The sequence below is a fragment of the Cynocephalus volans genome, chromosome 9, assembly GCF_027409185.1.
Source record: "Cynocephalus volans isolate mCynVol1 chromosome 9, mCynVol1.pri, whole genome shotgun sequence".
Taxonomy (NCBI): domain Eukaryota; kingdom Metazoa; phylum Chordata; class Mammalia; order Dermoptera; family Cynocephalidae; genus Cynocephalus; species Cynocephalus volans.
The window spans coordinates 67,841,308-67,868,080 of NC_084468.1; the positions used below are offsets into that span (position 1 = coordinate 67,841,308).

The 26,773-nt window shown below is 36.6% G+C and overlaps 1 protein-coding gene across 1 annotated transcript in view; it reads right to left on the reverse strand.

The window, feature by feature from the left end:
• Positions 1 to 10,191: 10,191 nt before the first annotated feature.
• Positions 10,192 to 26,773, reverse strand: part of NAA11 (N-alpha-acetyltransferase 11, NatA catalytic subunit) — a 53,623-nt gene continuing 37,041 nt past the window's right edge. Inside the window, exon 4 of the mRNA XM_063107458.1 lies at positions 10,192 to 10,281. Coding sequence (XP_062963528.1) covers positions 10,192 to 10,281 — 90 coding nt within the window. The remainder of the gene's footprint in view (positions 10,282 to 26,773) is intronic.

Here is a 26,773-nt window from a genome sequence, read left to right on the forward strand (position 1 = left end):
TTAAAATGATGATTATACTAATTATCCTGATTTGATCACCACATATGGTAAATAGGTATTGAAATTCAACTCTGTACCCCACAAATATGTGTAATTAATTATGTTTCAATAAAAAAAATGGCCTTATATATGATGTGTCTGCAATTTCTTATTTCATCACTCTAATAATTCTTTTCTATTATATTTTTGAAAAGTATTGGTCTTTGACAGATAGGGGAAAAAACTGGTTTTTCGTTACCAGGTAGTTTTGAAAACACTGCATTAGGTTTTATCCCTTTTGAGGACTTATCTTCTGCAATTGTTCCTTCTCTTGTAACATAAAATTTTTCTTTAAATGTTTATCATTACCAATGTTATACAAATTAGCCCTGATACCTCCCATATTAAAATAAACTTCCTTTGATCTATCATTCCTCTTCAATTCCTGCTCTGTTTCACTGCTCCTTTTGCAGGAAAACCAACCGAAAGAGCTGTCTATTCTCACGGTCTCTCACATACTTTCCTCTAATTCTCTTTGCATCATTCCAATAAGACTTTTTCCACATCATTCCAAAATACTTGACTTTGTCAAGCACACCCGTGATCTCCATATAGCCAAATGTAATGGTTAATTCTTATCCTTGTGTTTCTTAAGTTATCACCAGCATTTGGCACAGTTCTTCACCCTCTGCCTTGAAACAGTTTTGTGTGTAGCTGGGGTGGTACACTTTTGTTTTTCTTCCCTTGCTGGCCACTTCTTAATTTCCTTTATTGGACCATTCTTACCTTTCTCTAAGTGGTGGGTTGCTTCAGGAGTCAGTTGTTGAACTTTTTCTAATCTGTGCCCTTTTCCTGGATGATCTGATCCAGTTCCATTGCTTTAATGACCATCTCTATATTCTGATGAGACTCCAGCCCCCACTTCCTTCTTATTGCTAGATCCCATTGATAGGGCATCTCTGCACTGTGAATTCCATATTCACATGACCAGTTTCTACTCAACTTCTCTGTTCGAATATCTAATTGACATTTCGAACTTAAAATGTCTAAAATAGACTTCTTAATTTTCTACTAAAACCTTTTCTTCCCTCAGTCTTCCCATCTCAATAAATGCTCAGATTAAAATCTCCAGAGTCATGCTCACTCCATTCATTTTCTTAAGCCCTGTATTCAATTTATCAGCCTCCCGTTGGATTTCAGGTCTGACCTTTTTGTTTTTTCCTACTTCTGTTAATACAACTGCACTCCAAGCCACCATCATTTCTCTTCTGGATTCTTCAGTAACTCCAAACTGGTATTCCTGCTTCCATTTTTGCTCCCCAGCAATTTGTTCACCACACAGCAGCAGGGCGATTTCTTTTAAAACCCTAAGTCAGAACAAGTCAATTCTCTGTTCAAAACTCTCCACTGTTACCCCTCTCACTCAGGAAAAGCCTTCCCATTGTCACACTGGACCACTGGCTCTCCTTGGCCTGGCCCCTGCTGCCTTTTAGACTCTGCCCCTTTGCCCTCCCTCTAGCTTACATTGTTTCACCACCCACAGGGGTGTCTTGCTGTTCTTTGAACACACTAAGCCCTCCTGCTCAACAACCAGTGTGTTCCTACCTCAGGACCTTTGCACTTTCTGTTCTTTCTTCTTGAAATGCTTCCTCCAGTCAAATGCATGACTTACTTCTTCTCTTCATTGCTCCTCAGCTCATGTTACCTTATTAGAGAGGGATTTCCTGACCAAGTTTTATAAAACAATCCCCTCTGTTTCACTCTCTACTCCCTGACTCTTATTTTTCTTTAGAACACTTTTCACCACCTGTTTACTGTTTGTTTCTCTCCTCTAGAATTATGATGAAATCCTAGTAAAATTTTTCTTTGTTCCTTTAAACTAGTTGAGTCTATGCTTGGTCCTTTTGCCAGTTGGGCAAACTTGGTCATAAGGGTACATTCCGGTACTCCCCCTCTCCAGGGGTGTTGTCTATGCCACTTAGACATGTCTCTCTCCCACCCACCTGTCCTCATTCACCACTTCTCCTCAGTATCCATTACATGGGCATTCAGTTTTATAACAGAGCATGGAACTTGCAGCCCTCTGCCAAAGCCCTGCTCATCCAAAGTCATTTAGTGAAGGAGTCCATTATGATTGGCACATGCAGAGATAAATCCCCCGTGATGGCGGTAGCTCACTCACAGCAGACGCAGCTCTCCTCGTAATGGCATTCTGTTCTGACTGGCAGGCAACCTGATGGGGACTCTGCCCCTCTGGAAATACACCAATCAAATAGAAACATCCAATGATGACAATCACCACAGCAATAAAAAAAACAAATACTCACAGGATTGCCCGAAGAGACACAAAAGAAACCAGCTTTCCAATCACAATGATTGTTCAGGTTTTCGCCCCTCAGCACAATGGAACAGCTAGTTCAAGCACCCGGGCTCCCGAGCTCTCTTGCAGTTTGGTGTGCTGGTCCCTGTAACTGGCTGACTCAAGTGGACAGAGGCAAAGTTCTTGCAGAAGCTGACAGTTTTGCACCTCCACACTCAAGAATCCTTTTGTGCAGGGAAAGGAGAATTTTTTTTAAAAAGTCTTCTTTTAGTTGAAGGCAACTGAAGAACTCTTCCAAATGACTAGTGCAAGGAAATTTCATTTTTAGGGTGCAATCAGACCACAGAGAATCCCTCTCTTCCCATTCTTTATTAGCTTTATTGAGTCACTACTCCATTGGGTATAGAAAGCAGGCACCAAGAGGAAGCAAAGGGTACATTTATTAAAAGTGCAATTTTGGCTTCACTCTTCCAATGAAGATATTTTCTGTAAAGTCTTTTGGAATAACATACTCCACCCAATGATGAATTTCAAACTGTTCATTTAAATAGAAAGTACACTGAAAGACAAAAAGAATGTTTGGTTAAATTATCTTTATACCATAGACTTCCTAGAATGGAGATAATTCAGTCGTATATTATCAAGTTTATATTTTTAAGCAATAGGAATCCTTTGAGTAGAAATAAATATAAATAGTCAAAAACATAGACTTAGATCACAACTTTTTTCCTGGAGCAACTTCATTTATGTAGTTTGATGAAGGGAAAGTTGAGAGAAATTTAATAACAGTCTTGAAAAAGATCAGGTTTATTATATACCAAATGTACTTTAGTGCTGCAGAGAACAGAATGAAGAAAATGAATCGCAACAGTAGAGATTTAGGTAAAAGTTGGATGAATTTTCAGTAGTAAAGATCATTCCACTTGGGAGAGGCTTAGTAATGAAGGACGGACCACTTTAGCAGTGCAATTCCAGGGAAGCTGAAAGCGTTTAATATTCATCCAGACTTGGACTCCGAACATTTGGACAAGTCATAGAATGTTCCTGTTTTGTTCACTGTAAAATGAATGAGGCAGATCCTGATAACTCCTTCTATCTATAAACACATACTTGTTTAGAGGCAAAGAGCTAAACTATTTTCATGGTTGAGGTCTTCCCTCGTGAAGGTTTTTTATGATGAAATCTCATAACTGCGAATTTTGTACTTTGACACAACAGCTTCCACAAGAACTTTTGATTATGTGTCCTCCTATTCTTGGAAAAACAGACATTCGGTTCCTGTAGCTGCTGGCATGACATCACATATAGAATTTATTTTCCATCCTGATGACTGGAAAACGGCATGTGCACTAAGCCCTCAACAGCACTGGAGAGTTTTAGGGTATGTGTCTTCAATACTGTGGGAGCTGACGTTTCCGTAGCTGTTTCCTAGGAGGAAACAGCAGCTTCTGCTTGCCATATGTTCATGTAACACTGCATGCCAACTTGCATGCCATATCATGCCAGCCTGGAAGCAAGTATGTTCACCAGTACTATATTAGCATCATTCTACTTGCAATCTAATTAATAATTAGCTGTCTTCCTGCAGCCCTAGAAGACAAATGTGAGAGCAACTTTGTCATGTTTATTAAGAGTATACTTATCTTCTGGTATTTTATTATGGAAAGTGTAAAGGGATAATTTCAAAATCTGTGGATCACTGGTGAATCTCTGTGAAATGTCCAAAGGACTCTTTCTTCTGTTTTTGAAATGTCTTGTGAATCTATAATCATTTCAAAATAAAAAGTTAAAAAAAATCTGTGATACAAACTTAGGGTGGTATCATCTATCAATAGAGTAAGCAATAACTTATATAGTATCAATTCAGGCATTTACAAAGAAGTACATGTAAAAATTATCTTCCATTCCATTAGATCTTCTAAATATCACCTTAGCATAAATGAAAGATCGAGGGAAAAGTTACTAGAAGGTGAATGATGAATATCATGAAGGCTGATGGTCAGACCTTTCCCTGCTTTATGACCATGCCCAAAGTTAGCCCTTAGCAAAGTACTTTATTGTACTAAGATTGGACAGTTGGTGAGAAAGGAGTCTGATTTTTTTTTATTGGAGTACAAGTTATCAGGACCATTTTATAATTAAAAATTTAAAAAACCTGATTCCAAGAAAGTGATTATATATCTTGGACATCTTTACTTTGAAGATATCTCAATGAAGGGTCAAATAATTGCACAAAGAATTTTTTCTTACTCTTAATCAAACTATATGCAGGAGTAAAGACACTATAATTTTTTTCTTTTCGTAAAAATGGTTTTTTTTTCTTCTGCACATTAAATGGTGTGATTTCTTGATAGTATAAGAAAACTTGTGCCATTGCTAAATGACTGAATTCAATTAAGGGAAATATTTCTTTTCAACTTAAGTGAGTGAGTTAATGTTGGTACTTTGGCATTTTAAAGTAATTAAGAGCGAAGTAGCTAGCAGTTTCCTGATTTTGCTACAAAATGAGACAAAATTAAGAAAACAATTTTTATTTAAGTAAGTTTGAAATGTTAAATTTCTTACTAAAAATGTAAAATAGAAATTAGGCTGTATAAATCTATTTGGCTAATGTATAAGCAATAATTGAGGTAAGAAAATGCAGTAAGACTGTTATAATGAGTTTTAGTAGTGAAAGGGAACGCACAGCGTCATGCCAGTCTTCTGAGTATCAGGTGAAGGATGTGGTAAGAAGGCTGGAGTGGTGAGTTAGAATCCTGAGTGTCTATGTTCTAGTGCAATACATTCTCTTCTCATGACCATTAAGCAGATGTAAAGTGGATGAAAGAATGCTATACATTCGTTAATGTATTTTAGAACTATTCTTAACTAAAAGATATATATGTGTATATACACACACACACACACTCCACACACAAAATGTATGCTGTATACACAAATAAGGCTTTATTGTAAAAAGAACATATTTGTAAGTAACACAAATCACTTCTTAAGGTTTCAAAACTAGTGCTTTTCCCCAATAGCATCTACAAATTTATATTTAATATTGCAAAAAGAGAATGTGTACAATTTGCCAAACTTGGAGTTCTATTAAAAGGACCAAATTTCCTGGAAGTAAGTGAGAATATTTTTCTAATTCAAACCAGACTGTCAGATATTTATATAAACCAGAAAAACTAAGTACAGTGATTTGAATTGATACCTTGTGCTGTAGCAGAGACATGAAATATATAATACCTTATTTTATGGACAAAACTATGTAGTAAACCCCTCATTGACAATGGAGTGAGACATGGATTTAGAGGAAAAGGAAAGTAGTAAAGTCATTATGAGTACTTACTTTTTTTCTTTTTGTTCCTTGTAATTAGAAACTACGATGTTATTTATTGTATAAATTATGATTTAATAGAGAGATTTCTCATCAGTGTTGTAGAGCAATGCTAAGAAAGTGACAGATAGTGATTCATAGAAAGTAGGGTGGGGACCGTACTCTAGTTACCAATTGATACAGAACATTAAACAACTTTATTATGCTCACAATTCTGTGGATCAATAGTTCAAGGACGTCCTGTCTCTACTGCATGATATCTAGAGCTTCAGCTTGGACAGTTTGAACTGGTAGAAGATGGGATCCCAGAATGGCTGGCACAGCTGGAGGAGGGCTGTTATCACTTTTTTTCCATACAGTCCCTCCACTTGGCTACCTTGGGCTTCCCCAGAGCACGGAGGCCTGAGTTCTTATATGACATTTGGCTTCCCTCAAAGCAAGACTTTCAAGAGAAGGGAAATAGAAACTGCAAGTCCTCTCAAGGATCAGGCCCAGAACTGGCAAAGCATCACTTCTGGCATATTCTATTGGTCAAAGCAATCAGAGGCCAGCCCAGATTCAAAGGACTCTGTAGATTCCACCTTTTGATGGGGAAATGATATGCAAGTACATAGAAGGGAGGAATTGATGATGGGCACCTTGGACATAAGCTACAACAAGCAATAAAGAAAATTTTCAGTTTATGTAGCTTTGTAAATACTCACGTAGTTTTAAGTAATGACAATCTTTTTTTATAGGTTAAAAAATCAGTGTATAAAAAAATATGTGTTTGAATGTATAGAAAGTCAATTTTTTTGGGGGGGGGTATAATTTCCCTCTGTAAATTTTTGCTTAGTTTTATTTTTTTAATTTATTTTTTTTAAATTTTATTTTGTCGATATACATTGTGGCTGATTATTGCTCCCCATCACCAAAATCTCCCTCCCTCCCTTCTCCCTCCCCCCTCCCCCAACAATGTCCTTTCTGTTTGCTTGTCATATCAACTTCAAGTAGTTGTGGTTGTTATATCTTCTTCTCCCCCCCCCGGTTTGTGTGTGTGTGTGTGTGTGTGTGTGTGTGTGTGTGTGTGTTTCAAACATAAATTCAGAGGAAACTGGATCACAAAGTTGAATTAGACTCTGGAATAGTCTCCACAGAAAACATAGTAAAGACCAATTGCCTGGGTCACTTAAAAGTTGACTGGAAAAGATAAGCAGTAGGGATCAATGTTGCATTTGGCAAGGAGCTATCATTGATCTTTTTAACTCCAATGTCTATGATGTGTTGTAATATTTGTATTCTTTTGTGACCAATAAAACTATGTAATGAGGTTCACTGAACTGTTAACATTGTCTGTACATTTTGGGGATTGTAGCCAAGCATGTGACCAGGTCCCTGGGATGCTATTGAACTGCGTAATCTATCACCTAATACAATTTGTTGGTGCGTTAAAGGAAGTTAAACACATTGCAGTTACAAAACTCCTCTAAGCAGAACACTTCCTCTTATGTGAAAAAAGTGCAGAAATTCTTTCATCAGGCTATTTGCAAGTCCCTTGCTTCTCCATGTCAGCTGCCCTTGGCTGCAAGATAACCATAAAACATTTACTGCAAAGCCATGAAGAATCCATATGTCCATTTGATGTGTCAGGCCACCAAGAAGCCAGAGCTTGTGGGGTAGCATAAGGATATCTGAAGGTGACACATGCTGTCAGTTGATGAACAGAGATGCAGAAGGGGATTCTGGCAGCCTCTATCTTGGCCTTGACAACTTGTGATGGTGACCAGGTGGGGTGTGTTATCTTAATAGTCTGGAGCTCTTGTGAATTATTTGCTGATAGATGTAAACAGCTGTTATTCTTGGTAATGGAAAGCAATTAGAAACATCTGTACTCTTGGCTATGAGTAATGCCTCCTATCCTCACTGCTCCCAAGTGCCAATTGGAAATAACTACATCATCGGGATGGTGTTGGCAATTCTACACTGCATTATGGGCTGATGATTAGTACTGAGCTGTGAAGAACAAGAGGTGAAGTGTGGGAGAAAGAGGCTTTACCTGGGATTTGCAAAGCAAGAAGGGAAACTTACTGCTTTATTTCTGCAACAGAAGGCAAGCACTACGGCTTTGGAAAAGGTACATTTGCGTCAACCCCAGAGCCATAACAATATAAAAAGTTATTTGTTCCTAAAGAAACAATGTTGATTCATTGTTATTCATTCAAGGAGTCTAACATAGTGATTAAGCATGGGCTATAAAGTTGGATTGCCTAGGTTTCTGTCCTAGCTCTGCCACCTGTGTGACCTTGGGTACATTGTTTCACCTCTCAGCTTCAGTTTTCTCTCCCATAAAATGGACATAATGCCTCTTCTATGTATAAGCATGAGAATCAAATGACTTGGTATGTGAAAAGTGCTTATAAACGTGCATGGCATATAAGTTCCCAGGCAATCTTAGCTACTGTTATTGTTATTGAACACTTACTATTGTGTTTGGTGCTCCTAGAATCTGGGTACAGCCTTGAGTATCACGGTCAAGATGGCTGCTTTGATGTTGGGATCACAAGTTAGTGTAATATTCATAAGTATCTAATCTACAGCCAAGCACATGGTAGAAATTTAACATAGTTTATTTCCTTTTTTTCTTTTGCTTTCTAGGATAGGGTCTACGTGCTAGTTTCCTAAAGACTGAAGAGTAGGCCTTATATGGGGTCCTACATACTACTGCAGGTCCTAGTTGTCGATGGCTTAAAAGAAATATGAATTTGTGTATAGTTACCTTCAGGGCAGATAAAAAATTACTCAGAACAATTTTGTGGCTAGATATGAGTAATTACACTCCAATTCTTATTTTCTCCTTGCAAGGATTCCTGTGGATTTCTTCTTTCTGATGCTCATGAAGTTAAATAGTACACACACACATTGCCACTTTGAAATATAGTATTATCTGTGTGCCTCATAATTTGGAGAAAATAAAGACTAAATTCTGTCCCTGAATATAATTGTCATGGTGTATAGTTTCAAGATAGGGATTTCCAAGAAAGACACATGTTTGCCATAGGAAGAAGTGAGGAAGAATTGGAAGGAATTCTGTCATACGAAAGAGGAAACTTGAGGCAATTTTTTTTCCTATTAGCTGAGTATCATTTTAAGAATTATAGTCTACCAGACAGAGACTTTGTTTTAGGGTAAGACAATAGTTTCACTTACTCATTCAACAAACATATGGGTTCCCCTTTTCTGTCTTATGTATACTAGGAAAATAAATACAAATAAGACATAGACCCTGCAAAGTTACATAGATTTTTATGTGCGTTCTGTTGATTTGGAATTTATATTTGCTGTTTGTATGAAGCTAGTGGGTTATCCTGAAATCTCAGTATACAATCAGATCTGGAATTATTAAAACAGAGTAGGGCTCTAGTTTACTAGAAATAAGGATTACAAAATTAAGATGTGAAAATTAATGGAAAAGAAGTGAAAGAGTTTCAATAAAAATGAGAAGATTCTCCAAGGTAGGTGAGTTAGGACTTAACAAGATATGCTGTAAGCAGCGTCCTAAAAGCTATGGTTTGAATGTTTGTCCCTTGTTAAGCATGTTGAAACTTAATCCCCAATGTGGCAGTGCTGAGAGGTGAGGCCTTTAGGAGATGATTGGATAGTGAGGGCTCTGCCTTCATAAATGAATTAATTCATTCATGGATTAATAGATTAATGAGTTAACGGATTAGTGGGCTGTCATGAGAGTGTCACTTCTGCTTCATAAGGAGTGGAAGAAGCACATTTGGACACTCTTGCCTCCTTTGCCATGTCATGCCCTGAGCCACTGCCGGAGTCTGCAGAGAATCCCCACCAGGAATAAGGCCCTCACAAGATGCACCTCAACCTTGGACTTTCCAGTCGCCCAAACTGTGAGAAATAAATTACCCAGTTTTGATATCATCAGCTGTCCAGAGCAGGTGCTTCCCGGAGTACCAACATGGTCCCGAATCATGTGCTGGCAGCTTGTAGTGGAACCTGACCTTCAAGCTGTCCCTGAAAAGACAGCAGAGAGAACCCGGTCGCCCAGAAACCCAGGTGTGGAGATTGATTCTGTGGGAGGAAAGGGTTCATCAAGGCGGATGACCTAAAGTGATTCCTGTATAAAAAGTTACCAAGTGTTGAAGGGCTCCATGCTATTGTGTCAGGAAGAGAGAGAGTACTTGTTATTAAATTGGCCAATGATAATGCTCCAGGCCATGCTTTGAGACCTGGTTTCTTATCTACTTTTGCCCTTGCAACAGGCCAAAGGAGCAAACATGGACTTTCAAAAAATAAAAGTATCATCTGTTACTACAACACCTCTCAGGTGGTTCAGTTTAATTATTTGTCTTTGGTGGTGAGTTTTGTAGCAAGCAGCAATGCCAACACAGGACTCATTGCCTACCTAGAAAAAGAACTTGCTCTAGTATTTGAAGAATTGAGACAAAGTTGTGGAAGCTTCTTAATCTATGTGTTCTTTATCATAACAATGCAATATCAATCCAGTAATCTTTAAGCCACAATGATACTTTTATCCATGTACACAAGAAATGGCCCTTTTTCCACGTTATACTAAAGAAAGAGCCTGTAGATACAATTTATAGACAGACTGATTGTTATATTCCATTATGTAGGGTCTTTTCTTATTTAGTGAGATCTGGGGATAACACAAAAATGGTTAAGTCTATCACAGCTCTTGTGGAATTAGTCCAGTCACCAAATAAAGATGAGATTCTATTCAGGGGATCAGAAACAAAATAGTACATTGATCCACTCAAGCCATCAAGTGTTTGCTATTGTACAATATGCCCAGGTCTGCAGAATGACACAAACCCTTTTTATTGCGAAAAGTAAGAAAGACATATTTTCTTCAGATAATGTCTTATTTATTTGCATTGAGTGTGAGGAAGATAAAATGGCTTGGTAAAAATAATAAAATCAGTGCAATCATTAAAAAAATAAAATTAAAAAAAATTACCCGGTTTCAAGTATTCTGTCATAAAAGACAGAAAATGGACTAAGATGCTAAATTTACAGTGAGTCTGGCATTCTGTTTGGATACCAATAAATGCTCGTTTATTTCGCTATGTTTAAGAGCCTTACAAAACAGGGAGAGGAGACCTTCACCAAACCAATGCTTTATCATCCTGACAAGGCATTTGCTATTTTAAAAGGACTAGATTATTTTACTGATTTTTTTGTTGTTGTTGTTGCCAAGCATTCTTACATGTCTTGCTCAATTGCTCACATGAATGGGAAGTGTGGATTCTGCTATTTTATTGGCTATAGAAAGTACGACTTAGATCCTCTAATCCATTTTATAGTGATTAATAAAACAAGAATGACTTTCAAATCTTCTGACTCCTACTCAGAAATCTTGTCTTTTGGTCTTGTTCTTGCTTTCAAGGAGAACACATCTAAAATTCAAAGTTTGACTAGAAAAGACAGTAAACGCCAGTGGAGACTGGTAAGTCCTCAAAGACATATCTAACTACCATGAGATAAGAGACAGGCATATGATACCACAAGAACAGCTGAAAACACACTCTTTCTTACCAGGTATGCTGGAGTGATTTGTTTACAAAGTCCTCTAGAAAGAATTTGGTCAGTGGAAGTTTTCCTTTTTAAAAATTTCCATTTGTTGAACTTCCCATGACTACTTCCCTTACCAGCCTCAACCTGACCCCATCCAATCAGCCAGTTCTAGAGATTTGAATTTTTTCTTTAACCTCTTCGCCCCTCTCCACTGCTTTACTTTTGTCCCTTGTTGTCTCCCACCTCAGTTCTTGCAGTAACTCCCCAATTGAAATCCCTGTTCTTGTCCCTTTAAATTCATCCTCATCCAATTTTCAGTGATTTAGCCAATGTGCATCTGATCATGCTCTTTGCTTTCTTAAACACATCCTATTATCTCACAATGCCAAGAGAAAAAATATCAAGTTTCCTGTCATGTTGTACAAGGCCCTGAATTACCCAGTTTTTACCTCTCCAATCTAATCTTTCACCTTCCCTACTTTGAAATGTTTTCCCTAAACTGCTTGTTATCACCCTGCATGTATGCCTTTGTTCATGCTGTTATTTTTGATGACAATGCCTTGTTCATATGTATTTACCTGAAAAACTTATAAATAATCCCATAAAATCTCCAGCATTATCTGCCAGAAAGCCCTTTGGGGCCCCTCAGGGCATAATAGTGGTGTTTTCCCTGTGAGTATCTTTGGCTTACCTCAATCATATCATATATCATGTCATATCATATTATATCATAAATTGTTGTATTTAATTTATCTGTTTGAGGTCTAGACTATGAAATAATTGAAAGCTGAAAATCAGATCTTATTGATATTTGCGTCCTCAATACCCTTTATAGTAAGCATCTTTGTATGTTTGTGTTGCTAGAAGAGAATATCACAGACTGGGTAATTTATAAAAAACAGAAATTTATTTGTCTTGGTTCTGGGGTCTGGGAAATCCAAGATCAAGGTGCTGGCATCTAGTGTCAGCCTTCTTACTGTGTCCTTACATGGTGGAAGACAGAAGAGCAAGAGAGAGTGAACCCATTTCCACAAGCCATTTTATAGCAGCATTAATCCACTTAAACATCTCTCAAAAGACCCCTCCTTCCAACACTGTTGTACTGGGGATTAAGTTTCCAGCACATGAATTTTGGAATACACTTTCAGATCATAGCAGTAAGTCCTCAACAAATGTTTGTTTGATAATAAAAAAATGAATGATGACTATAATAGTGAAGTATATTGGTTACTTACTATGTGCCAGGCACTACAGTAAGTTCTTTGCATGAATTTTCTTACCAAATTCTCCTAACAAATTTAAGAGATGTGCACTGCCTTTATTCTCATTTAACAAATGAGAAACTGAGGCTCAGAGTGAACATATAACTTGTTTTTGATCACACAGTGGAGCTAGGGTTGTAACGTAAGTCTGACTGGCTCTCTTAAGTGCTCTGCTAAATTGAACTAAATTTTGCCTAGGTCCTGGGTTCTCAATTCAGCTCTGCAATTTGCTTGTTATGTAACTTGGGGAATTTGACTCCTCCAATTCTTTTTTATTTTTTAATTTAAGGAAATTTATGTTTAATTAAAACATATTGATTGTACATATTTATGGGGCAGAATTATATTTCAATATAGGTATACAATGTGTCATGATCAAATCAGGGTAGTTAGCAAATTCATCACTACAAAAATTTATCTTCTCTTTTTGGATAAAATTTGAGCTCCTCTTTTCTAGCCATTTGAGAACATATAATAAATCATTGTTAATTATAGATGCCTAGCACTCCTGTATACCACTAGAACTTATTTTTACTATCTAGCTGTAATTTTCTCTTGATTAACCAACCTCTTCATACCCATCTCCCCCTCCTCTTTTCAGGTTCTAGTAACCACAATTATATTCTCTAATCCTAAAAGTTCAACTTATTATTATTTTTAGCTCCCACATATGAGTGAGAACACTGTATTCATCTTCCTGTGCCTGACTTATTTAACTTAACATGGCATCTTCTGGACTCATCCATGTAGCTGCAGATGATAGGGTTTCATTCTTTTTCATGGCTGAGTACACATATATATTGTGTATATATACCACATTTTCTTTATCTGTTCTTCTGTCAATTGACATCTAGGTGGATTCCATATCTTGGCTATTGTGAATAGTGCTGCAGTAAACATGGTGGGGGGCAGATATCTCTTCCGTGGTGTGATTTCCCTTACTTTGGATAGATACCCAGCAGTGGGATTGCTGGATCAAATGGTAGTTCTATTTTTAGTTTTTTGAGGACCCTCCACGCAATTTTCCATAATGGCTGTACTAATTCACAGTCCCACCAGCACTGCATAAAGAATTCCCCTTTCTCACGAGCATTTGTCATTTTTTTGGTTTTTTTGATAATAGCCATTCTGCCTAGGGTGATATGATATCTCATTGTGGATTTGATTTGCATTTCCCTGATGGTTAGTGATGTTGATGGAATTTGGATGTGTTGTCACCTCCAAAACTCATGTGGAAATTTGATCCCCAATGTGGTAGTGTTGGAAACTGATCGAGTCATGGGGGCAGATCCCTCATGAATGGATTAATGCTCTCCCTGGGGGAGGGGGAATTAATGAGTGAGTTCTCACTCTGTTAGTCCCCATGAGAGCTTGTTGTTTAAAACACCCTGACACCTCCCCTCTCTCTCTGGCTTCCTCTTTCTTGCTTCCTCTCACCATGTGATCTGCTTGTACCCACCGGCTGCCTGCCACTTTCCACCATGAGTAGAAGCAGCCTGAGGCCCGTGCTAGATGCAGCTGTTCCAGAATTGTAAGACAAATATACCTCTCTTCTTTATAAATTACCCAGTCTCAGGTATTCTGTTAGAGCAACACAAAATGGACTAATACAGATGTTGAGCATTTTTTCATGTGCCTGTTAGCTATGTGTATGACTTTTGAGAAATGTCTATTAAGTCATTTGTCCAATTCTATTACCTTATCTAGAAGGCAGAATAACGATGTCTTCTCTATGTACACATAATGGTTGCTGTTGCCCCAATTAGTTTGATATCTCTATCCCATCCCCACCTATGAACAAGGCCAGAGAGACCCTATAAATAGCTCTCTGTCTCTCACTACCAAGATTTCACAAAATCCATCCTGGCTTCACCCTCGCATGCCTTGTCCATCTAGACTTATTGCAACAGAGTGTCCTGGTGGTTGCTGAGCCTACTGAGCCTTATGATGGTCTTTTGTGTTTCTTACCCATTGACTCTTTTAACAAATATTTATCAAGCGCCTTCTCTGTGTCAGATTTATTCTAGAGACTTGGAGTACATTAGGGAACAAAGATCTCTGATCTTGAAGAACTTGTATTCCAGTGGAAGTGACAGAAAGTAAAAAGCAAAGATAATAAATAAGTTGATTACATAGTAGATTAGAAGGTGATGCTGTGGGTATCCCAATTCCTGGTCATCACTTTGCTACTCTGATGGCCAATCTTGACTTTGAGAATCCAATGCTGGCCAAAGCCTCTGAGCTCTTCCATGTACATAATAGATTATTTTGGATAAATGATGTGATCAAATGAGTTAATAAATTTGAGTGTGTGTTATAAATTATCTCAGAACCTCGTTGCCTTCTAAGGTGTTAGTGGACAAGGTCTTAGAGGAGATAACCCAGGTCCTCTCAGGTAATAAACAATAGCCTTGGCCTTACTGTCTAAATCAAATCTCTGGTGCTATGTGTGGGGGGTGGTAGAGGAGGGGTGGGTGGGAGATAGGGATTCAGTGGAAAAAGAAAGCAAGCATAAAAGACATATTCAGGGAAAGGGAAATACATCCATCTGCTGTCAGACAACCAGTACCAGCAAACATTCACAGCCATTTTTCTGCCTGGGGTATACTAAGAGAAGTTCTAAAGGTACCACAGTGCTGCTCCACAGAGAGGCTATGATTGTCATTTTCTTGAGGATTTATAATATTTACATAAAAACATATAAATGACTATGCTAGAAGACAATGCTAAGTGCTGAATGCTAGGTGTAAATCATTAACTTACATAGATATTTGCAGAAAAAATAATGATGATTGAAATCCAGGGCAGATTGTGAAGCCTCCAGGAAGGCAATAGGGCTTGAACTGTACATTGAGGAAAGCGTTGAAGGACAAACCAAAGTCTTAATTATTTGGGCATTGGGAGGCTTTGAGAGTTTTCTTTGCAGGGTTGCAGGGTAGGATGGGTGAAGAAGTAATATAGAAAGAACAGTGTTCTAGAAAGCTTAACTAATCAGGCAGGGAAGCAACTAACACTTATCAATGCTTTCTAGGCTCTGGTTCAAATGCTTCCCATGGATTAACTCACCAATTCCTCACAACTGTCTGTGAGATGAGTACCATCATTATCCCCATTTTACAGTTCATGAAACAGAGACACAAACTGGCCAAACAATTTACGCAAGGCCGAGCAGCTAGCACGTGGCAAAAGTGTGATTAAACCTACAGGGAGTCTGACCGAAGAGCCCGTGCTATAACCACTCCATGGTGTGCCTTCAAAGCATGGTTATGCAGGTGGGGAGAAGAGGACATTTTCAAGGAGGCAGTGAATCCAAGTTATAAGGATCGTGGCAAGCTGTAGGAATGGAGAGGAATAGATGAATAGATTTTATAAAGAAGAATTGTCAGAACTTGACCCAGCTTGATGTGGGCTGATATCAGAGAAAAATCAAGGCCCACCCAATTATTAATTAATTAACCAGTAATTTATGCATTAATTCCACAAACACTTATTGAACACCTACCAAATGTTATGCACTGTTCGATTGGCTAAGGATACCATGTGAGCATGGCAGACAAGTTCTTTATTGATGTGGGGTACACATTCTACTAGGAGGGAACTGAGAGTAAACAAATGAACAGACAAAAATATCAGATAGCAGTAGTGCTATGATGAAAATAGAAGAGTAAAGGTGTAAGAAAGGAATTAGGGTCTGCTCACATGAACCAAATGTCAAGGAAGGCTTCTCTGAGGAACTGACATGTACACAATGAGGAATTGCATCCCCATTACCTGCCACAGAGCACAGGGCCTTTAACAAATATTTGTTGAATGAATAAATAACATAGTATGAGAAACATGGAAGGCAAATTTATATTTTTCCAGGATGAGTGGGACAGTACATAAAGGAAACAAAGCTTTGTTCAGAGATCTGAAGGATGGGACGAAACAATCCTCTAAAGATCTGGGGGTGAAGTGTCCCAAGTACAAAATCCCCAAGGAAAGATTGAGTTTGTTATGTGTGAAGAGCTCAGACAAGGCAAGTGTGTCTAGGGAGTAGTGGCCAAAGAGTTACAGGAGATGAGGAAGACAGAGAAGTAAACAAAGCCCACATTATGCAGGGCACTGGATGCTAGGATTAGGTTTTAATTTGGAAGGTTTAAGTAGAACAGTTACTGATAAAGATTCTGCTTTAAAGGAAGTCACTCTGGCTAATGTGTGAAAAAGGAATTGTAGCATGACAAGAGTGGGAGCCATGCAATGTAGTAGGAGACAATAGTAGCAGTCCAGTTTGTGGCTATGGAGATGGAGTTCATGGGTTTGAGAGATATTTCAGAGGTAGAATTGACAGGACTTGCTGATGAATTTAGATATAGGGTGGAGAGGAAAGGAAAGAATTTCTGAACATTTGCTAGCGTAACTAGGTAGATTGTGGTTTTATGTATGGATAATGTTAAAAAAAACAAGAGGAAGATAAGTTTTGTAGGACTTATCAGTTTTGTTTGATGTATGTTAATGAGATGCATACTAGAAATTCCAGTAGAAATATCAAGAAGTCAATTGGATTTAAAAGTCAATTTCAGGTAAAGTACAAGGCTAGAGAAATAAATCTCAGAATCACTGGAAATATGGATATACTTTAAAGCCATGAAACTGTATGAAAGCACCTAGTGAGAGGGTATAGATAAAGAAGAGTGGGATCCCCAGCTCCTGACTCTGAGGTTTTCCAATGTTTCAGATCTAGCAGAGAATAAAGAGCCAGCAAGGGAATGTCCAGGAAGAATAGAGGAAAAACCAGCAGAGTGAAGTATCTGAGAGTCAAACAGAGAAGCCTTCCAGGATAGAAACGGTTAATTATGTCCAGTGCTGCTGAGACATCTATAAAGATGAGAACAGAAGTGTTACTGTTGGATGTGAAAACAAGCAGATCATCAGGGACCTCAACATGCAATCTCAGTGGATGGTGAAGCAGAAAATCTGCTGGAATGGGTTGAGGAGAAAATGGATTGATTGATGCAAGAGTGGCAGAGACTGTGGACATACTTTTCAAGGAATTTTGCTGTGAGGGCGGTAGTATAATGGGGTAGCAGACAGTAGAATGTCAAGGAGTTTTGTTTCTTTTAAAGTGCAAAACTAAAGGTTCTTGTTATCTTAATGAGAATTATCCAATGGAAAGGGCGTAATTGATAATGCGGTATAAGAAGAGTTACAATAGCAGGAGGAAATTTTTTTGAAGAGGCTGGGGCATGGTGTAGGGTGCAGTGGAGATGAGCTTTGATAGGAGGGACACATCTTCCATTGAAACAGGCAGGAAGGCAGAGATTACAGTCACAGATGCAATTAGATTGGTAGATTTAGTGTGGGGAAGATGAGGGAATTTCCATCTGATTGCTTCTATTTTAATCAGAAAAGCTAAAGCAAGATTTCAAGTTTGGATAACTGGGAAGATAATGGAACAAATTATATACCAAAAAGAAAATCACCCAGGGTATATGTAAACCTCACAGAATATGTAAAGAGAAACAGGGTTTAGAACAGCTGTAAATCACTTCATCTGTTTGCGATTAAAAAATAGCCTCACTTTCTGTGCATATAATTCAAACGGTAGAAGTTGGGAAAGGGGATATATGATTTTGCAAAATCTGAAAAGGTATTTCTAATATCAGTATTAGAAATTTTGGTATAGTAGTATATTTCAATTCTTTGCGGAACCAAGGAACATATAAATTAATAAATATATTTAACCTTTAATTATGTTAATTAGAATTGTATTTTTTACATTCCCATTGCATGCCACCTAGCCTATGGCTTTTATCAAATGTTTGTTGAAAGAATAAATGAAGTAATTTGAGGAACTTGCAGAAGAAGGAATTACATTTTTCCAGGATGGGACAGTACATAAAAGAAATAAAGCTCTTATAAATGTAATTCTTTGTCACTAAACTTAAAAAAAAAAGACTTCATTCGAGAGGGAGCAGAGCTAAGGCATCAAGTTCTAAAAAAATGTAACTCTTATTCAGCTCTGGAAATTACTAATCATAGTAATTTGAAAGGCTCCATAGATGGTTGTGGCCCTAGGCTACAATTCCATGTCCCTTTCAGGGCAGTAGTATTTCACTAAAGTCAATGCTAAACCCTGGCTATTGAGTAACGGAAGACAACGTGAGTCAGTATAAAAGGGCTGCATCAACAAAATGTCTTTCTGTTTAGTTCTTAAATAGAATCCTGACTGCCATAAGGTATCTTCTTCTGTGGCAGGGCACAAATTTTGATATCCCTGTCTATCAATCAATTCTGATCCGAGGGTGTCAGGCTTATTATGTGAAAAAAACCAAAAAACAAACAAAAAAACCCTGTAGCTAATCATCATAGGGGACAGCATCTAATATAACAGATCTTAGTTATTGTAGTTTCTTGAAGAATTGTTCATTTCTCTAAGAATGTGCAAATGAATACTAAAATATTGGTTAGGAGGAAAGTGACCAGTTTAGCAAATTCTTTGAAAGAGTGCTTATAGACTTTTCAGTAGGGTGCATTTAGAATCAGTCAGTTGGATATTACACTGATAGCTTTTGCAGCATTGGGCAGAGCCAGTAGATGGTGGTCTTAAGTTGCAAGCTGCTTTTACACTAACACCTGTCAGCATGTAAAATAACTACTAATTCCCACAAAATGTCAAAATTCACTTTTCTATTCATCAGATGCTATAAATTTGAATAAGGTGGCTCATGAGAGCATTCTGAGTCGACATGCTAACTGTTGTTTATTTTTCAAAACTACACTCTTCTTAAAAATACACACAGGAATTTTATTGCAGTATGTTAAAATTATGCAGCGTTTTTAAAATCAGACTCTGATATAAATAGCTTTATCCATTGTTAATCTTTTCTTCAAAAATGCAAGAAATTGTTAATTTCTGAATTAGAATGCTGTCTGATGGAATGCTGAAAAACCAAGACCAACTCTAAGCTACACTACCTAAATAAGATATCCACTTATCGTCCCCTATTGTTAAATGCACTTCAGAGATTCAATTGCAAGAGTATTACAATACCTTGTAATTATGCAGACTGACTAGAATTAAAGACTTTGGAAATTAATTTTGAGTTGAAATATTAAATTAAGTAGACTGTTTTATCATAATGGCATAATTTAAAACTAACTAAAAATAGAATTAATAATAATCACGATCACTCTCCTTTCATTAAAAGAAGAGATTTAGCACTAAATTATTAAATGATCAAATTTATGGTGCCCAAGTTAGTAAAGATTTTGTAGTAGTGTAAATCATGCTACATGATTTCTGTCCAGTGACTATAGCAAATTAGTCAGTAGAGTAAATTTTAGAGGGTGTTAATAATACAAACACTTTGATGTTGGAAGCTTTGGTAGAACGATACTGCATGCAACCTTGGGCATTCAAATATTCCATTTTTTTCTCCCAGCAGTGTATTATACAACTGCCATGGGTAGTAGCAGGGATGGACAATTACACCTTGAGCCAAAGAGAGGAATAAGCCTTTTATTTTTATAAGCCAATGATTTATGAGAAGTGATTTCTTCTTCCCAACATTAACCTTCATCCTCTTTCTAGTCAAGTCTTCTGATTTTACTCTGAAATTGTATTTTCTATGTTCTAAGCAGAAAATATGTTGCTCATTTTCTTTAATAAATTCTCAGATCAACTCAATTTAAAAGAACTCTGCAAACCCAAAAGGGCAAGAAATAATATGCTTTTAAACTTATTTTAAGTCATCCTAATATATATGCAAGAGTTTTTTTATAATTGAACCAGCTGTACTAATATACAAGTTGAAATGGGTAAGCAACCTAAAATAGAAAGCAAATACACACACCAACCTCTTAGTATTGATTACTTGAGCAATGGCTGGCGGGGGGGGGGGGGGTTGTTGATAAGGCTGGTGATAAAGGGATTTGTTTTATTTATTCTATATGTTTCTTAAATAAAATTTTTATCAGTGTTTTAAAGTATACTTATGCTGTAGATTTTTGTTTAATACCTTTGAATGTCTCCTTCTTCTTTAACCATGGACATGAATTTTATTATATGATCTATATTTTAGAAAGTTGTCAGATCTGAGGATCTCAAAAGTCACATGAGATTACAATCTACTAGAACATGTGTAAAAGTGTGACTCACCCAAATAACTCCTGAAAATTTTAACTCTTCTGGTTTAAAAATCAACGTCTATGGGAGTTCCGTACTACAAAAATATGTATTGCTTATCTGTTAATACAAAATGGAGGTTTTGGAAAGTTGTGGGCAAATAAGTCACCTCACCAGATTTACCACTATGGAACAACTTTTGAGAATGCTAGAATTATTTTGGATCAAGAATGTTAATTTAGGACAAACCAGGCACTTGTTATTATTATTTTTTAATGTAATAACATTTTGATGATGAGTCTTAAACAGTACTCCCAAATCGTTTTGGCACAAGGGAATACCTGCTGCTGAAGAAAGTTCTAATCAAAAATGTGGACTGAAGATGGTGTGGGCAAAACCCAGGTAGTTCACTCTTCCTCACAGAGCTGTGAGGTGTCATTAACAAGACACTGGTTACTAACAATCGCACATTCTTGGCCATTTATTTAGCACGTTCATTGCACTTTATAAGGAGCTATGTGAATGAAATCAACACAATTGGCATTATCTATAGTCTCAAACTCAATATAGCCTAAAATAATTGTGTATATGTATTTTTGAAATATATTTATTCAACAGCTGGGATATTCAGTAGAGAACCACATATGTCATATGGAGACATTTAACTAGACTCAGGAGTCAGACGTACATCTGAAAACATCTATCGACTCATTAGTATTGTTTCAGTAACTCCTCTGGCTTTTATATAACTCAGGAAATAGGAAATCATAACATCGTAAATAGTGTTAATCTGAACCTATCGATGTAGCCAGAGCAATTTTAAGCCAATCATTTCTCATTAGGCTAATGCTAGTAAAGTTTCTTATTCAGATAATTTTTTTTCTTTTTTCTTCTTTTGGCTATTCAGTGGCCAATGAGGTGTAATAAGTTTTAGCAAATTGGGGTTGAGGTCTCTTAGGTTAGCTTTATTCTTTGCTGTAAATTACAGCAGTTTTATAACTGCTTAACACAGCTCTTGAATCAAGAAATGTCACACCCGAATTTTTCTGTTCAGGCTGAATGACTGGCAGTAAAGACAGAGGGAAAGAGAGAGAGAATAAGAGAGAAAGAGAAAGCTCCTGGAATTTATGATTAAAACTGCTGCTCTCAGATTGTCAAACTGATTTATATTTTAACTATTGGGCAGCTGAAGTGGCACCTAATAGAATCTTAATATGCTTGCATATTCCCACATTTTTTCTCTTTGCAGATTGTAATTTGGTAAATTGTTAAAATTTTGAATTGTACTCTGTGTACCATCTTCGGCTGACATTGAATTGGATTTTGGATTTTAGATTTTATTTTGTATTTCAGGCTCAAAACAATAACGTGAGATCTGACTGACTTGCTTCTCAAACTTCACATTTGTTATTGTAAGCACAAGAAAGCCAGTCACTGCTATGAGAAGAACCCTCACTTATTAAGCAGCAGGCTTATGTAAAGCAACTCTGCAACAATAAAAAAGAGTACTGGTATAGAAGTGCCCTCTCTCTCAGCAGCTTTCAGTAAACCAGCAATTGTGCATTGTTTGCTGCTTTCCTGCATTGATAGTTCATTACAAAATGAGGTGGGTTTTTTTTTTTTTCGGACTGGATTAGCAAAAACAGAAAAGTAATTAAAACATAAAGTACCAAATTTGAAATATTACTCTACACAGAGGCATTTCACACTTCATTGATTTCATGAGTAGGCCAGAGGTGCCAGGCAATAATTAAAATGTTGTAAGGGAAAAATTATCATGCAAGGTCAGCAGCATTGGAAGACTTTGCAAAGAAGAGGCATTAAAAGATATTCTGAAACTATTTCTTAAATAGGGCTTTAAATTGGGTTTTAAATGAATATTTGAAGAAATACACAGATTTTTAATGAGAAATTAGGAATTTTTCATCTCAGTGAAAGTATGCATGTGTATGCAAACATAATGCATGTCAATATATGGCATTTTAGGGAAAATAAAATAAATATATGTGGATTTATATTTAGGTGTACACATATGCTATTTATATTTCTAAATTTTCAATGAAATAGTAAAATCTAAAACTCAAGAAAATTCATTTTATATTATTTTAAAATTACTAACCAAAACATTTTTTTCAAAAAATAATTTGAATTTCAGAAAAGTGAAAACAAAACCCTGAAATAAAATCATCCATAATTCTATCATGTTGAGATAAAGGTGTTACTGTTTTGTTGCACATCCTTTCAATATTTTTTCTCTATGAAATATTTTTAAAAAAATTGTATACAGTAATTTTTTTTTCAGTTTGCTTTTTTCACTTATTAAGTGATTGTTTCCTTATATCATTCAATATTTTTCTACAATATTTTTAATGGCTACATAATGCTCCACTGGATATATCATAATGTATTTAAGCAATCTTCTGTGGATGAATATACAAGTGGTTTCCAATTTTTAGCAAATTGCAGTGAACACCACTAGAGCTATTTCTTGATCATGCCCGTCAGACACCTCTTTAGAAATGGAATTCTGATTGCTTTGACAGATATTGCCAAATTGTCCTCCAGAAAGGTCGTCACAGTTTACTCTCAAACCAGTGTCTGTTTCAAATTTACTCTTAGTTGCAATTATAAAGCTCTTCTTTACTCCGACATTATGTAGTAAATAATGGATTTACCAGGATTAATTGAAGGCAATTGAGAAAAAACCTCTTGAAAGAATTTCAAAAGCAAAATATTTCCAGTGATTGTCTTAAGACCAAAATAAGCAGATCATTTGACACCATATTTTTGTCCCAAATTAAAAACTGCTAATAGGTTATTATTTACTGAATGCTTACCATGGATCAGTAATAACTTTGCAATGGTTCTATGTGCTTTACACCAATTATCTCATTTTTTATCCTCACAATTACCCTGTGAAATAAGTTTTTTATGCTCCTTTTAAAGGCAAGGAAGCTAAACCTCACACAATTTATGAATAAATTTTCCAAAGTCACACAGCTAGTTGGTGGAGAGCTTGGATTCGAATCCAGAACAGTCTGATTCAAAAGATCATATTTCAGCTACTGGAAAGATTTTAAACTTGTAGTTCTGAAAATATTGTACCTCAAAACAGCACATATTGTACCATATTTGTATGTTTGCAACAACAACCTTTTATTTCAATTTATTGTCATTTGGTATTATGATTGAAGATTCCTGCTTGGATAAACTATAGATGTTTACCACCTGGACCTGCATTAACAAACAGTGGGTCTCTCATTTCTCAAACATGAGGTGTTAGGAAGACTGCTGCTGGGTTGGCAAAGGAGATTCTCACCCGTTCTCGGTGCATATGGCTCTTTGAGGTAGAAAGCAACCACTGGCCCTCTCTTTTTCTCTCCTCTTCTCACAAGCTGTAGTCCATAATGATAGTTTGTCTTCCTTGTTAACCTCCTTTTATATGGGTGAACTTGAGATGACATAAAGTAACAGAAAGCCAGAAAACTGACAGTGGGGCAATATTGGGTCTTCCTGGAAAGGTTTCCTTGGCCCACAAATTTTATTTTCTGAAATTGGACCAAAGGAGAGTGGCTTCTGTAATGCGTTGTTTCTCTGGTGAGACAGTTGTGGGAGGGTTAGGATGGGGAAATGGGAAGAAGATATGTTAGAGACAATAGTCAAGCCTCAATGTAATGGGACTTAGTAGAGGGAAAGGATGAGGGTGTGCTCTATTCCAGAAATGGAGCTCAACAAAGTAACATAATGCGGGACAGAAATTATCCTGTTGTGGCATTCCAAAAGCATACTGAGCCTCTGTCCTGCTCATTATGAATCTTTATCCTTTCCTCTCCCTCTGCTCCCTCTCTCATCAGCAGGCTAAAGAGAGGATACATCTCTCGCTTAAGCTTGGGGCTTTTTGGCACGAAGCTTGATTGTCTCCGTTTCTTCTTGGCAGATTTAAATTGTTAGAGAAATGAAACTCGTTTGAAAACAGTAGGTCCTGGCAGGCCCTCTCCCAGGCATTGCCCAGGACTCCAGGAACAGTTGTCAACTTGCTGCATGGCATTTGTCTAGGTTGGGTTTGATCTTAGTCTCAGATCCCATATGGTAAGAAATAATTCAGTTTTAAAGTTTTGTGTATTTATGATTGTGGGGAGTGAGGTCAGAAGAGGGAGAGATATTGCTGCATATGGAATTTACAAGTTTTTATACTGAAATTAAAGTTTAATGAAGATGGGAGATTAAGAATAAAAATTCTCTTGTTTGCATGAAAATGAGACAAAACTGAAAAGGATACTTTTCTTTCATCTGAATGTAAATTTCTATTTGACTATGATGCCCTTATTTTGATGATATTTCTACCATTATGGAAGTATAAGGATACTGATGACTAACATGTGCATATGTTGCATTAGCTATTAAAAGCACATTTGCATATACATTACTCACTTTGAAAAAAACAATTTTACTATAAATGGAGAAACAAAATAAAATAGTACCATTTCTGGTAGTATTAGTTCTAATATAATCAGTTATTCAAGTTTTTAGCTTATTTTACAAGTGCACGTACAGCATCATATAAAGAAACTAGTAGTAAGTAATAGTGTGCTTAGTGGTTCTAATGAGGTATGTTCTTGCATATACGCAAGGTCTTTTTTTAGCCTTCTAATAGGACAAAGTAATACACCTCCTGAAAAACTTGGGATAAATTTATAAATAGGTATAATTTTAGAATAAATTTCTAGTTAAATCTATACTGCAATTTAATTATTTAATTACAAATTTCATCTTTCCTCCTCTATCCTCATACCACCATGAGGGAAGAGAGAAGAATACTTAACAGCTGGAGCTGTGAACACAAAATGTGTTTCAGGGCCACTAAATGTGTATGCTTCTCCAAAGAATATTTTAAGCATCAGAAATAGCCAGTGTTCTCTACTACTGTCTCACATCTGCTACCTCTTTTGGCCCTTTCACCACTATTTTTCCTTTTTTTACATGTGATGTCTTCTTATTTCGGCATCTCAAAGAACCAAACACTAGGCCCTTTTCACAGATTCAGCTTAATATAGACTAATATGCACAATGATACACAAAGAACTGTCAATGAAAACTTTCTGAATTCGGTGGTTCCTGAAGTTAAAATCAGTTTGCCACCTGACATTACAAATCTGATTTTTGACCTGGATTTATTCCTTACATACACACACATATGACTATCTACTTCAGTTAACCCAGGTTACACAGAAGCTTGTTTGAGAGTAGACTAAACCAAGGGGGAGAGGACCAATCTGATTAAATCTAACAATTTGTACATCTGTGTCTGACTTTCATCACTTCTTATGATTGTGTGTAAAGTACCTGCTGTTGAATGAAGGATTAAGCCCATTCCAATTACTGATGCCTTTTAACTTTACAGATGTCAAATGCATTCCTTCAAACCTGTTCATTTCCAGAGCAAGGCTTTTCCAGATGGGAATTAGAAAGCAAGATTTGACAAAATCTGCTTCTCTATTACTCAACACAAAGGAATATTATAGTAACGCTCTCGTTTCTGCTAATCCATTCATTTCAGGTTTGATTTACCTTTTTTGCCTTGATCTGAAAATCTCTGTGGCTTTATAGGATTATATGTTGCTATATTCAGGTTTTGAATGAATCACAGTGTATGCATTTTAATATGATTTTTCTGATTCTAAAGCCGGGATTAACCTGTTGTTTTTTATTAAAAAGATTTTATGCTTAGAATTTAGAGGAAGAGTAGTGTTAAATTTCTCTAGTTACCTACTGTTTCTCTTCTGTTTAAATAGACAAAAGAAATTATATTTGTTGGCTATACTGATGTAATAAAGGAAGCAGAGTTTTGTAAATAATTTAAAATATTAATACTCGATGTAAACTTGTGTAAATAATAGTGGAAGATTCCTTAGCACCAAGTTTTGCATTCCCTCTGTTGAAATCTTGCTAAGTTGAGAAAACTGAAGTAGATTTCATTTGAACCATAGTAGAGAGAAATTTTGGTGACTGGTTAGGTCATAGAAATTGGATATATGTGTGAAGAAAATTGTTCAAGTTTAGACGGCAGAACCATGGTCCAAACTTGGGAAATGTGGCTCTAGTCCATGCTCTTAACCACTGTGCTAGTTATGTTTGCGTGGTCACACAACCAGTTGCTGATCAACCCAGGAATTATATAAAGTAAATTAAATTCAATCTAAGGAGAAATGGTAAAGACCAAATGAGAATTGAATAAATAACTGGTT